Below are 14,063 nucleotides of genomic sequence, written 5' to 3'. Positions count from 1 at the left end.
ATAAAAATGACCTTTATCCGAAAAGAGATAATTAGGGTCCTGCAACGGAAACTTTTCAGGCGCGCGTGGAATACTTCCCGTACAAATGATGGATATTTAATGTTAAACTGTACAACTGTTTGCGTCATTATTAAAACGACTATTTTGGAAGTTTCTTGTTTCCCACATGTGTGCGCACGTAACACTTTCCACACGAATAATGGATATATAATATTAAACGGCAATTGATTGCTTTACTCGTGTGTGTTACAATTAAAACAAAATATAATCATAGAGCCCACGTATCTTCAGGAAACTTGTCAAATTGTAATATTTAATTTGCGCCTGGTATTTACGAAAACATTAGAATGCATTTTCATGCATTTACATTTCATATTACGCAGAAACAATTTAACATTCATAATAAGTAAGACTCATTCTGCTAACATTGCCAGGATATGCAATAAAATAACGAGGTAGTTGGAAGTTGCGGAATGTATGAGCATTAAAATTTCAGTTTGACGGAAAATCCGTGGCTGCGAGACGTCGAGCCGCACTTTCTTCGTCCTCGACTCGCTCGAGGCGATTAGCCCGAGCAAATTCAATACTCTCTCCCGCTCAGGCCATAATTATCCGATATGCAGAACAGAGCGCGTTAAGTGCCGGGTAAGTGCGCAGCTATGAGCGTAACATGCCCTCGTAACATCCGCGGCCAAATTTACTTGCTATTTTGCCGCGCGAAACTTCGTTTCGTGGTTAAATCGTTTCGTGGTACTTACTATCAACGAGCATTAACCGCGCGGGCTCCGGTTAAGTCCCCTGAAATCTCCAGATGAAGATACTCCGCCGGATTTCTTCCGTGGCGACCCCGTAGACCGTAAAATTGACCAAACTTGCTAGCCAAGTCGCCGATGCGCGATTCGTTCAATTTACCGTAACGGCCATAAATGTTTAACTAAACTCGTTCGGCTCCTGCTTTGCGAGAACAAACTGTTATGTACAAATAAAAAGTTAAAAAGTAAAAAGGATGAAGAAGCAAGGGTGAAGTAAGATTAAACATTGAGTACGGATTAATCAAATGTCTAATATAAATTGTAAGGAATATTGGATATTGTTACTCAAGGAGTATTTGTCCTGCATTGAATTGGGAAAATGGAGCTGGTAAATATATTTGAGTGAGGATATGCGTGAAGGCGCATGTAGAAGGAGTCGCGATCCAATATGCAAAACGCAATATACTCGATGATTAAAATTTATATTAACTAAATTTAATAACAGCTTAAAGTGTACAAGTAGTAGAAAAAATGGTTCCTCTTGATCATATATCTACAACAAAATTGTACCCATATGAAAGAGGGCCCAGTGGCGCAATTGATACCGCTGAATAAGTGTACGGGTAAAGAACACGACACATTAATCTTTCTTACAATTATGCCGTTTCTCTATTACTTATCGATTTCATTACTCGAAAAAAAATCATTGCGTCTCCTCCGTTACTCAGTGGCCTCAATTGTTCCACCTCACGTCAACAAAAATAAGCTCTGTATAAATACGTCGTAGGATAAAAAATCGCGTCAGTCGCGTTTCCCAGGGCCGATGTTCTTCTGCGTCAACCACGCCGGATCGATGGCAGACAGACCGCGAAGGTAACATCTTCCGGTGGCTACGACCTCCGTGAATAGCAGTAACGGCGGCTTCGTACCGTGCAACGTCGAGGAAGGGTGTATGGTTACCGGCTGTTTCGAGTATACCTATGCCGTACGTGTAATACGATTACTTGAGATTCTCTTCGCTTGTTTGCTGATATAGGAAACTCAAGCAAGGCAGAGATACAAACAACAAAGGGAAATATCAAGATAAGAATGATGTGAAATTATTTGTGATGTATTCCGCGCATATCTCTCCATGACTGTGCCTCTCAAATCCTTATTATTCAAACGACACAAAATAAATATTGTAAATAAAATGAAAGAGAAAAGAATAATCAATCGTTTTAATCTGCTGATTAAAGTTCGCTAAAATGACATAAAGAGAAATAATTAAAGTATAAAAGTTTCAAGACATCAGTGTGATTAAAAATACTTGTTTATAAAACTATAACATATTGTATTTCGTTAAAAATAATAGTTTAGTCTTAATCAACGAAAATTCCACAATTCATGTAGATCAATGTTTGAAAGATTTTTATAATTACATTTTTACGTACTGTTTCATAATAAAGTTAGCTGGCAAAAGAAAGAATATTTTATTGAATACTAGGAAATTGACAGTAAGAAGAATATAATAATATCGAAATAATATAGTGAGAGAGTACATTTACTTACCGTGACATACGTCTGGTCCCTCTGCAGCTCGGCGAGGTTCTCGTATAATCCCTCGAGGAAAGCTTTCCTGAGTTGCTTCGTATTCGTTCCGCAGCTCGCCCTCTCCAAATTCGCACGTTCCGCCAACGCCGCAAGCTGTTGCCTCACTTCCGACCCATACTCCAGATTTCGATGGTGCAAGAAGTTATCGTGGCACCACGCCTTCTTCTGCGTAACATTTTGGTATGCCCGGAACACATTCAATAACGTTACGTGATCCCCCTCAGGCGAAGCAAATCTGAAACCACCCCGATGAGAGTTACTCGGGTAGCTATTAAATAATAACTTACTTAGCCAGTCGCGAACCGTGATGAAAAATACACTCTATCGTGGATACAGTGCTCTCCGTAATAAAAATGTTCGTAAAATGTTCAAAAATCTGCACGAAGATAAAATTATCTTGATCTCTTTCTACTCATCCTTATACTCACAATCAGTACTTTAAGACGATAAATAGATTGCAAGCAAGAGCCGTACCGCGAGCGTGCATTGTAAGCCTGTTCTCTCTTCGTGGGTGGGTCCATGAAAATCGATTCGCCCGATAATAAAGCGATAACCGTCAGTGCTTCCTCCAGACACCTGTGTTCCACCGACGCGAGGATCACTTTGGTAAATCGAGGGTCTAACGGGAATAGTGACATCGTTCGGCCGAGCGTAGTCAGCTGCGGTGGAGATCCTTTTAAGAGGGATTAAATAAGAATTTATTGTCTTGAAATTCTCCCGTTACTCGCGCATGATATTATGAAATAAAAACAGTAAACAGCCGCAATTATTTTCTTTCATCGCGTCTGAATCTCAATATGAAAAAAATCTATCACTATCTGTTTAAGTACTAAATAAGGAAACTTTTATTTTAAAAATTGCATAAACAAAAATTAATAAGAAATTTAATAAGCATAATTTAATGAGCACTGTTATGTCTAAGTAAAATTCTAATTTTTTTTAAACGAACATATTGAAGAAAATGTTTTCATTTGTAAATAAACAGATTAGCGTTCGTTACCTTTAACTGCGCCCAGCTTTTCTAAACAGCTCACAGCCACGTCTACACCCTCTTTGGGTGGTTTGTCCATGAAATCGAAGGTGGTGATGTCAACGCCGATAGCGAGTAGTTGCAGAGCGACTCCCGCGAGAGAGCACCTTTGAATTTCTGGTATCGGCATGTCCTTCATCTTCTCGAATTCCTCTCGTGTGTAAACTCTATAACATTTGCCCGGTGCTTCGCGAGCGGCCCTACCCGCCCTTTGCCAAGCCTGTGCCTGTGAGACTTTCTCGACCCTTAATACGTCCAACCCCGTCGTTGGATGATGTGTCCTTGCTTTGACGACACCGGTATCGATCACGTGACGAATTCCTATGTGTAACGTCGTTATTAAATTTTCAGATCAGATTTTAAACGATTGTGAATTCGAAAACAGCGAGCGCTATGTAATTAATGCTGAAATAAGCGCGACGTTGAAAATAACATAATTAATAATATCGTTTATTATCGCGTTGGAAAAACTCCATAAAAAGATTTTAAAAATAAACTTCCTTTACATCTTGTCTTACCTTTATAATTATCTGATGTAAAAAAAACCTTAGCGCTAATAAAAATATTTATTTAGCCCTATTTTTTATTTAGAAAATTAAGTAACGGAAAAGAGATAGTAAAGGTGTATATGCACCGCCAATCGTGACGGACGTCTCGGCGACGTTTGTCGATAGTATTAATTTCCGCATTCCCGGTGCCGAAGGTTTGAAGGCCTCTAACTGTTGGTGAGTGGGCAGTGACGCGTATAAGGGAAAGACTTTCAGAGGCGGATATTCTTCTTCATCTAGTTGTTTAGCTATATTTCGGGCGGCCACTGCAGCCGCCTCTATTTCTTCTTGGCCGGTCAAAAAGATGAGAATATCCTCACTAGAAAATAAAAAATCAAACGATTACTAGAACATAATTGAAATGTATGGCTATGACAGAACGACCGATTCATGGGTCGATAGGTTTCGGGTTTGACGACCTTCATCTCACGTGTATCTCGGTTTATAAGAGATTGATTTGAGGTCTTTGAAGGAGTATGTGATGAAATTGCAATCCATTTCGAAAACAATAAATTCTTTAACATACTAGAACATAATTTATTCCTATATTCGTCGTAGAACACGTAGTTTATATTCCGTTTTAGAATTTCGTGCCGTTCTTACTTTGGGGGAGTCTCGCGGTGAATTTGAAACGCCGTAGCTAGTGCGGCGAATGCATAATCCTGTTGCGAGGACACCGCGTGAAAAATCCTCAAGGGATGCTGACGGCCCTCCAAGTACAGTGCTGGTGCCTGGAAATACTCCTTGAACTTAGTGGGGTCCATCGTGGCTGACATAATCAAAAGTTTCAAGGGCGGCAGATTCTTTAACTTTCGCAAATTCTGCGCTCGTCTCGTCACCCCGAACAGAACGTCGGTCTGCACGGATCGCTCATGAGCTTCGTCGAGTATCACCACCTGTTGCAAAGTTATAAAACTCATGCAATAATCGGGTAGGCAGTCAGATAAGTAGCAAAGGGGAATGTTTAGAGAGATTCTCTAGTTTTCAGGAAGATTACTGCCGGTTTTAAATATAATAATAACTTAACGGAAAAGCCTTTTACTGTTTGTTAAAATGTTAAAGCATCTAATTTACAAGAACTGAATTTAATTTAAAATAGACTGATTCCAGAACATATTTTGCATAAAATTAATAAATAATATTGTAATAATATCTTTCGTTACGATGCAAGTTTATCATTTAAAATTAATTTCATTATTTATTATTAATTTCAAATATAGTCTTGCTCCTCCAATGACTGCGTCGTTTAATACAACAATTGTAATAATAATATGACGATAGTATACCGAGTAATCCGACAGGATCTCGTCAGTCATCGCCTCTCGCACCATCATGCCATCCGTCAGATATTTGATCCTTGTCTGCGACGAAGTGCAATCCTCGAAACGGACGCAGTAGCCCACCAATTTTCCTGGTTTCACCCCTTGTTCCTGGGCGACCCGGCGCGCCACGCTGACCGCCGCTATCCTACGCGGTTGCGTGATGCCGATGCAGCCGGACGACCCGGCGATTCCGGCCTGGAGCAACAGTTGTGGGATCTGCGTGGTTTTACCGCTGCCGGTCTCGCCTATTATGATGAGAGTACTGTGTCGGCGTATCTCGTCTAACAGCCTGAAAATTCACGAGCAAAAAGTTTATATAAACTATAAAGAATATATAATATAAAGAGTATATTACATAAAGAACATATAATATAAATAAGGAATATGTAAAGAATATGTAATATTAAATAAGTAATTGCCGATTTGATGAAATACCCATTGTTTTTTAAAGATGATCTTTTAGGGCCAAAATGTTTATTCTACATTTTCTACAATATGCATATATACGCTAGGCAATTATTATGAATTCTATTTACATATCTATTATATACAATATAATAAATTATATTATTTATTCTACTTGTGTAATATAATATTTGTGTAATACAATATATGAAGCATAATATCTATTTTATGTTCGTGTAATGTAATAAACGTATATAATATTGTTGTGATATAATATATGTAAAATAGATAAATAATATATCTATTTTACTTACATAACAAAATATTTAATAAATTTTATATTTATTAAAAATTAAGTTAAAAATTTACTATGTATCACTTATGTATATATATATATATATATATATACACATATGTATATGTGATACAATGTATTATAGCATCAGCTTCTTCTAATAAAAATAAAATATATTTTTTGGATAAAATATATTTTTAGAAACAATTTTTAGATTAAAATTTATTTATGCGCTTAAATTATTATTATATACATACATAATTACTTAACACGTACACAGTTTGATTATTAAATGATATTATGTTATAAAATAGAAAAAAATAATCTAAAAATATATATTTAAATAAACAAAATAATCGTCAGTATTTTCTACCTTAACGACCGCGAGTAAGTGCGGTTGTGACGAAAATTATCCTCGTTAGCTAATTTGCAATCAGCAGCGAGTGACGAGTCTCCATTTTGAAACATCCTGTATATGCACCATGCACCATGCACCATGCACCGCGTGCACGACGCCGAACGTCGCGGACGTCATGCCCCTTTTTCCTTTTTAGTCGCGCATAATCGCGTAAAGGGTTACATCTCTCAATCACTCGAGAAACTTACCGTTTACGGAGGATATAAACGGGCAATGATTTTCTCCGCCAGCCGACGTTCGTTCGATCGCTGTTCGTCGCGTTCCCGACTCTGCTGTCCTCGCTCGTTTTCTGCACCTTGGCGGAATTTTCGCGGAACACGACGGTGCCGGGCCGCTTCATGGCCAACTTGGACGACTTCCCCATCGCGTTGTACTTGGGAATCTTGGGATCCGCGTCGTCGTGGACCCTCATCTCGTCGCGGACCGCACGGAGCGTGCCGATACGTACGTGCGCGTATACGCGTATGTGCCACTTGCGGCACTCGCGGGTTGCGGGCACGGCACAGCCGAGCACGTGTTGCGCGCTACAGCACTATACAGCTCACTACAGCTGCATACAGCTGTTCCGTTCCGTGCTCGCTGGTCCGCACGCCCTCTCGGCGTGTATGCGGCGTACGCCGCCCGTTCCGGAGTCGGTGGTCGGTGCACCGGTTACGCGAAATACCGAGTTCTTGGAAATTCTTTGCGTACCGGACGTGGACATGGGTGCGTGCGACGCGGACAAAGAACACTTGGCGTTACGTATTTCCGGAGAAGCGAGAAGGTGCCACGGATCCTATGTATGAAAGCTAATATTTCATATAATAGTAAATATAACTGATGTTAACGGAGTAGTAGTAAATATTACAATATGTTAGTGTAAAACGATAAACTTTTAATTGATTCAATATAAAAATACATATTTTACATAGACATAAATATTATATTATAAAATATATTTTTATATTTTTGTATTTTTTTTTTATAATTAAATCGGGAAATAGGTATGTGATTCATAAAATTACAAATTCCTAATTTTCAGAATCTCTCTCAGATTTTGTAATTTATATAATTTTGCGATTATCTTCATCTTTGACAAAATTTGTACGAGTATTTAATCAAAATCATATGAAGCTTATTTGAAATCAAACGAAAAACGTGCCTACAAATCTCTCATTCAGTTATAAGTTCACATTTTTCATTTTTTTTTTTTGAAATTCCAAAGAATGTAAATAAACTTAATCAATAATTCTGTTTATATTTTTTTATTGTGATCAATGCATTGGCGATTGACCCAACGCGTTTGGTAATATTTCAAATATTTTTTATCATGAAAAATAGGAGTATAAAAGTTATAAGAAATGCAGATCTCTGCGCGCACACGAACTCTCTGCCTCTTTGACTAATGATACCTTTAATGATTTAATGCCAACGTCGGCGTTGCACATCGGTTTTTTATCGTATTGTGTGTCGTGCAACAGTAATGTATTCATATCCCGACGTTGTCGAAATTAACTGGTCACGAGAGAGAGTCTTATCGCCAGAGAGCTTGAACAATGTCGCATATATTAATTAAAACGTACAAAATAAGAAGTAACGGATGGCTCTTTTAATACAATTCATTATTTCACCGAAATGATTTTGACGAAAAAGGACAATGGTCAAAGATCGAACATTTATTATAATATTACATCAATATATATATATATATTACACGTCAAATATCTTATGAACAAGTAACTTCGCAACGCTTATTTTTTAAATTAGAGGTAGAGAGAATGATTCCACCATTGATAAAAGATCTATAATTGTGCCATCGTCATGAATTGTCAAAAGTTTCGTATATATCACGTGTAACTGTAATCGGCATCGATCGAGACTATCAAAGAAACAGCTACAATACGCTTGTTAAAACGTAATCTCTAATCGAACAGTAACTGCGTTACGAAATTATCACAGATCAAGCTGTGTGTAATAGGAAGACATAATGAGCCAACATTTCGACGAGACTTTTTAAGTATTTTTACACACCTATTTGTATCATGAATTTGGAACTAAATTATCATCGTAAAGGTCGATGAATTGGCGTAATCGCATGTGGTGGTACCTAGAATTTAAAAACGCGCGTTATTAAAGAGTTACGATTTACACACTTTTGGATTTGTTATCACTTACATTCTGGTTTTTACTCATCCGTTTATCGCCTAATGTTACAGAAAAAATAAAAATGTATAACTTTAATAAAATCGACTTACCATTGCACCAATGCGAGACAAGTAACGATTTCGTATACTGATGTCAGATTGTGGCTGCATAAGACTATCCGCCGAGAAATCCGATGTGCATTCCGACGATAATAATTTTTCTCGCTCCAAATTTTCAGGCGTGCATTGAACTGCCTCGTATCGTTCTCTTTGTCCTGGCGTCATGTTGAGATAACCGCCACTTGTTGCCATGTCCGACACCCAGATTGCACCGGCGGTTATCAGTGAAACTATTGCACAAATCATGAAATATGTTATTTGTAATGAAATTTCTCGCATTTCCATCTCACGGTGGAAATCATATCTTGAGTTTCCAAGTTCGCGAAACTACTCACTCCAAAGCCAACCGAGGAAGAACATCTCGAGCATTAAATATCCTCCTTTGTCGACAATTATACCAGCCACAATTGCGACTACAGCGAGACCTAAGTTTTGTACAGACTGCGCTCTAAAAAGATATTAATTTTATTTTTAAAATTTTTAGTATTATCTTTAGTATTATTTGCTCTGAGATTGCCAATGAATAAATTACTTACATTCCATAAGCAGTTCCAAGTTGATGCTCTGGCGTCACAAGTGCAATCAAAGGCCACAGGCTACTAGCGAGCATAGAATATGCCAGTCCCATGAGAACCATGCACACGTAAGGGTTCAAATAGGTAAAAGCGAGCAACCCATGAGCAATGATAGTCACGCAGATACTAATGAACACCCACGATACATTTTTACCTGTTCTATCCACCATGTAACCTAACAGAGGCGAAGCTATCGCCGATATCGAATAAACAAGAGAATTTACTGTATTTGCTGCAGATGGATCAAATTCATATTTCCGCTCGAAAAATACTCTGAAACAAAATTAACGAAACTCTTATTTTTATGTATAATTGTTATGCATGAAAAGTCGAATAAGAAAATGAACTTCTAGGATGAATTTTAATGCAATATCATTATTTTATGCACTTTGACGGATGCGATTTGAAAAAGTTGTATCGTGCAATAAGATTTTATGCTGTCGAGCACTTACTTTCCCAAAGCGATGAAAGGGAATATCGCGACGTAATAAGCAATGCAAATGAGCGCGACCAACCAAAAGATTGGCTTGAAATCTTTGACGTCCCTTAAACTAACGACCTGCGGTTCCTGTCCCTCGCCTCGTCGGAGCAATCTCTCGGCCCGTTTATCCATGAAGCCTAATACACAGGCGCATATCATCGACATCACACAGGTGATGGCTGCGAGAAAGAGAACTACTCCGATACACTTTGGGCCCTTGTAATATTGAGCCACGTAGTTGTATACTGGCTCCATTACTAAGAAGTTCACGGTCGATCCTACTCGGGCGAAGCTCAACTGCAGCCCGAACACCATGTTTAACTCTTTCCCTTTGAACCAAAGGACCGCATAACTGTTCTGCGCAACTGCCAACGACTCTGCGCCGATTCTGCGGAAAAGGAACAATGGTTAATTTGACGATTTTACAGAAAGACATATATGATAGTTCTAAAACATTCTGCATTCGATGGAACAACACCGTAGGCGTAAACATACCCAAAGACAAATCGACCAAGCATCATCAGCCAAAAAGCATCGATCATAGCGCCACTTGCAAAAATAATCTGGCCGATCAACGTGAGTCCCATGTATATCACCGTACCCAGCCGAATTCCAAAGACGCTATCCAACAGGAATCCGCCGATGAAGCAGAGAATGACATTCGGCCAGGAATAAATGGAATACAGCAAGACAAATGTGCTAGTTGACATGTGCAAGTCAGTTTTAAAATTATCCTGCAGCGCGCCCGGATTATCGAAGCAAAAATACGAGCCTGAAATAAAGGGCATACATTGAAATTCCTGCTGGAGTTGCAGTGAGACAAATTTTTCTGAAAGGCTTAGCTCTCCTTTCTTCAATTAGAACAGTTAGATAACACAGAATATTATTTGTTAAGAGCTTTACAGTCTGATAAACGAAGATACCCTATCGTGCATACGTAGCTCGATTGTGTCATAGGTTCTGACATCGTTTATACAACATATGGCCAATATTTAAAAAAAAAACCTTGTGATAAACTCGTACAAAGAGGGCGTTCATGATACGCCTTATCTCTAGCCAATGTCAAATTTTTTCTTTGCGATTAATAACAGGAAGACACAAGATAGAATGCACTTAAGCAATTTCCAACTCAACTCAACTAATTATTCTTTCTTTATCGTGTCTCTGTGTATCCAATTTTGGCTATTGAGTCACAACTAGAGAACATTTCTCATAAACGTAGACGAATAGATAGATGCGTTTTATAAATGTGGATAGATTTTCATTAGAGATTCTAATATTGAGTAAGTTCTGCATAGTGCAAAATATCAAATTATTACACTTGGTATTGAAAAGTATTAAACGTTATTAGTATTGAAACAAATGGAAGTTTCAGAATCGGATGACTTTGGACTAAAATACATTTCTATGTGTGAATAGAAGTCGCGGAAATGAGGCATGTGACAATGAGTCTCTGGCGAGAGGCAACGATTACGGATCTCATTCGCGACCCGTTCTTTTGACAGTGACACCATTCTGGCGCAACGCTGTGATAGGTAAACAACGGAGCGACGCTGTTCGTATATCGACGCGTAAACAAACAGCATCGCGTCCCGCGAAATTAAATACGTCAGCGATCCGTACCGAATCCGAGCAGACACATGAGCGCCAGCCCTAGAAATCGGTAGGGCGCCTTTTTCGGACTGCAGCATCCCTGAAGGGCCGCCTCGTCCTCGGATCGGTCCAAAGTGTCGCCGCCCGAGTTCTCCACCAGGCCTCCCTCCATGTCGTCGTCGTTATCGTTATCGCGACGTCTCTGTCGTTATTGTTTCAAGATTCCGCTAAGTTGTCGCGCTTTGTTTGCCCTCGGACAGCACAGCCACTCCGCCCGCCGCAGGTGTAATCGAGTCCAGACAATGATCAATTTGCGTAACGCCTCTCTCTCTCTCTCTCTCTCTCTTTTCCCCTCCCCCTTCACGTCATCACGCGCGCGAACAAAAGGGATCGGCGATCGGCGATCGGCCGCGATCGATGGAACGACGCCGATCGACTACTCCGATGAGTCCGACTGCATCGCGCGGCTAGTGCCGAGTGCCGTCATTGTCGATCGGTTAATCTGTCAGTTGGCGGTGTGCGTCGGTATGCGTCATTCAGCGAGATACACTGACACAATCGGCATGTGAGAGTGACGCGGCTTTGGACGCCCTGGAGAGTCTGGACTCTCGCACGCGCGGCAAAGTCCCTACGGACTCCAAGTACCAACCAGAACGGAGGAAACTACCTAAGATTCGTTATTTGGTAGCTGAATTTTTTGTATCTCTTTTTCTTTCTCTTTCCAAAAGAAAATTCCATTAATATTCTTCATTTGAGTGCAGAAAGTATAACATAATGCAGCTACAAGGAACAGATTTCTAATCTTTGTGCATTCTCGAGGCACATTATTATATGCTCTTCTGAAAATAATTTTCTCAATAATCTCAATTCTATAGATACTGAACGTTTTTTTTTATGTCTTTTTGAAATTCCACAGCAAATTCTGACTGACTTAATCAGCGATTGATTTATTAAGTGGTACCTATAATATTTTTTTTATATTAATTTAATATATGGATAGAATCTACCTTTTTATCTGATCTTTCCTGCATTAATACCGAATCTCACTTGTAAATTTTACTGCAACCTGAATAAATGCTGCGGTAAAATAATAAAATAAAGTCTGTATTTGAAGATGAATAAAGGAAAGGAGGTCGCCAGATGAACTAGGTTTTCATAAATTTATTGCAAAAAGGTAACTTATAAGTGTACACGAGACTGATGCTTAAAACTAGTTAAAATTCGAATGTTCAATGAACAATTAGATGATGAAAAAAAGATGAGGATGGCATCACCAGCTTTTTAGTTCATTTTTCTTTTTACTTAACTTATGAACGAATGAACTAGTTCAACCAGTGACTTCTTCAGTGGCGCCTTCCTCGAATTCGAGTTTCACTTGACACTCCTCAGGGAGTCCCTCAACGTCCACTTCCGTTTCCGGCGCGTTCAGCATGTTGAGCGTGACCTCCGCCGATTTTCCCATGAGGCTCTGGTTCCCCGACGTCGATTGCTGCTTAACAACCTGTTGTTGCTGAACCAGCGTGGACTGTTGCGCCTGCTGGGGTAGAATTTGTTGTTGCCTGACCGTCATCCCCGCCTCCTCAAACGCCTTTTTCTTCAGGGTCGTTCGTATCTGAGAGCTGGAAAAGAAAACGATACGTTCGGTGTGAGATTCGGACTGACTGCCAGGACTGGCAGCCTGTGAAAACTTACACCGTCCGACTCTTGATGTGCTCGCTTATTCTGCTCAGTTCTTCGCTGAAGACTCTGACCGACTGACGGAGCATCTCAATATCCTCGTCAGCCCATTTACTACGCATCGAGGGGGATAGGAAATTAAGAAAAGAGCATGGGGCCTGATATAATTGTATACGAGATGACACTCCAATGGTATACATCGGAAACTTATTGGAAACAAGAAAAAAAGCTATTTTGTGACAAATATAATGCAATATATACCACCAGAGAGTCATCCTATACAAATATTGCCATAATAATCATGACGGAACTGTAAATCTTTTGTATAATTTTAAAATACTTGTAGAATTACTTTCCAGACTATTAAGACTATCTGCACGTTTGCCTCCAAACTATATATTTTATGGTTGTATGTCTAAGGTCGGTATTCATAGTCGGTTCTTATATTTAAGACTGTCTTAAGTACAACCTTTAAGATGTCATGAACCAATCACAGAGCCGTATTAGCATCTTAAGACATTACTTAGGACGATCTTGAAATAAGATCCGACTATGAATACCGGCCTAACTTACCCCGCTAGGGAATCTGATGTAGGATGCAGCTGCATCGTCAGCTCACCTAGCTTGTTGAAGGCTACTCCAGCTGCGGCAAAGATCTCACCCACCTAAACATGAATATATAAATGATTATATATAACGGTCATATATATTTAATTAATATTCGTTATGATTTAAAATTCTTTTCACTGTTAGTTTAACCTATAAACATAATAGTACTTTTTGTATTCGATGTTTCGAGATCTCAGTATTTCTTCTCCGACTCGTCGACATTGCGCAAGGACTTGCGAGACAATTTAAAACAAAATATGGCAAGATTGTCTAAAAGTTTCTACCCTCACCTTGCTCGCAGAATTCATGTTAGTATCGTTGCTGTTATTGTTATGCCCGATGCCCGATTACGACCGGAACTGAAGGTTACGACAAGAGCGACGACATTTGTACACTGTTGACACTATTTCGAGAATTTTGAGGATTTAAAATTTCTGTCGGTGATTATAAAATCAAGTAACGCCGATTTACCTATCGTTAATAAAGATTCTAGTGACTTTTACCTTTACCAACTAACGGTAA

At 39.2% G+C, this 14,063-nt stretch overlaps 3 protein-coding genes across 8 annotated transcripts; all 3 read right to left on the bottom strand.

Moving 5' to 3' along the window:
• Positions 1-1,225: 1,225 nt before the first annotated feature.
• Ath (ATP-dependent RNA helicase DHX33) lies at positions 1,226-7,075 on the bottom strand. 2 transcript variants are annotated; one of them, XM_071716206.1, is made up of 9 exons: positions 6,552-7,075; positions 5,210-5,534; positions 4,527-4,819; positions 4,010-4,242; positions 3,346-3,696; positions 2,820-3,018; positions 2,304-2,580; positions 2,186-2,204; positions 1,610-1,730 (listed from the first exon to the last, which is right to left on the bottom strand). In XM_071716206.1, the coding sequence occupies exons 1-8, from the start codon at positions 6,773-6,775 to the stop codon at positions 2,190-2,192; spliced, it is 1,917 nt and encodes a 638-aa protein (XP_071572307.1). In that variant the 5' UTR covers positions 6,776-7,075; the 3' UTR covers positions 1,610-1,730; positions 2,186-2,189. The 2 variants fall into 2 exon arrangements, with proteins under 2 accessions (XP_071572298.1, XP_071572307.1); XM_071716197.1 differs by lacking the exon at positions 2,186-2,204 and having other exon boundaries at positions 1,226-1,730.
• A 516-nt stretch (positions 7,076-7,591) lies between these two features.
• LOC139778328 (lysosomal dipeptide transporter MFSD1) lies at positions 7,592-11,838 on the bottom strand. 2 transcript variants are annotated; one of them, XM_071716227.1, is made up of 8 exons: positions 11,286-11,838; positions 10,158-10,434; positions 9,634-10,050; positions 9,143-9,454; positions 8,942-9,054; positions 8,598-8,836; positions 8,374-8,449; positions 7,592-7,890 (listed from the first exon to the last, which is right to left on the bottom strand). In XM_071716227.1, the coding sequence occupies exons 1-7, from the start codon at positions 11,425-11,427 to the stop codon at positions 8,405-8,407; spliced, it is 1,545 nt and encodes a 514-aa protein (XP_071572328.1). In that variant the 5' UTR covers positions 11,428-11,838; the 3' UTR covers positions 7,592-7,890; positions 8,374-8,404. The 2 variants fall into 2 exon arrangements, with proteins under 2 accessions (XP_071572328.1, XP_071572318.1); XM_071716217.1 differs by lacking the exon at positions 7,592-7,890 and having other exon boundaries at positions 8,004-8,449; positions 11,286-11,836.
• A 563-nt stretch (positions 11,839-12,401) lies between these two features.
• LOC139778338 (BPTF-associated chromatin complex component 1) lies at positions 12,402-13,935 on the bottom strand. 4 transcript variants are annotated; one of them, XM_071716248.1, is made up of 4 exons: positions 13,832-13,934; positions 13,506-13,597; positions 12,948-13,046; positions 12,402-12,874 (listed from the first exon to the last, which is right to left on the bottom strand). In XM_071716248.1, exons 1-4 carry the CDS (start codon positions 13,847-13,849, stop codon positions 12,583-12,585), a joined length of 501 nt encoding a protein of 166 aa, XP_071572349.1. In that variant the 5' UTR covers positions 13,850-13,934; the 3' UTR covers positions 12,402-12,582. The 4 variants fall into 4 exon arrangements, with proteins under 4 accessions (XP_071572349.1, XP_071572340.1, XP_071572359.1 ...); XM_071716239.1 differs by having other exon boundaries at positions 13,710-13,849; XM_071716258.1 differs by lacking the exon at positions 12,948-13,046 and having other exon boundaries at positions 13,832-13,935.
• Between the last annotated feature and the right edge of the window lie 128 nt (positions 13,936-14,063).

The sequence above is a fragment of the Temnothorax nylanderi genome, unplaced genomic scaffold, assembly GCF_030848795.1.
Source record: "Temnothorax nylanderi isolate EJ_2023f unplaced genomic scaffold, tnyl_v1.0 TNYL_tig0006_pilon, whole genome shotgun sequence".
In the NCBI taxonomy this organism is placed as follows: Eukaryota; Metazoa; Arthropoda; class Insecta; order Hymenoptera; family Formicidae; genus Temnothorax; species Temnothorax nylanderi.
Note: the sequence above shows the minus strand (reverse complement) of the source record. Positions and strands in the feature narration are given on the sequence as shown.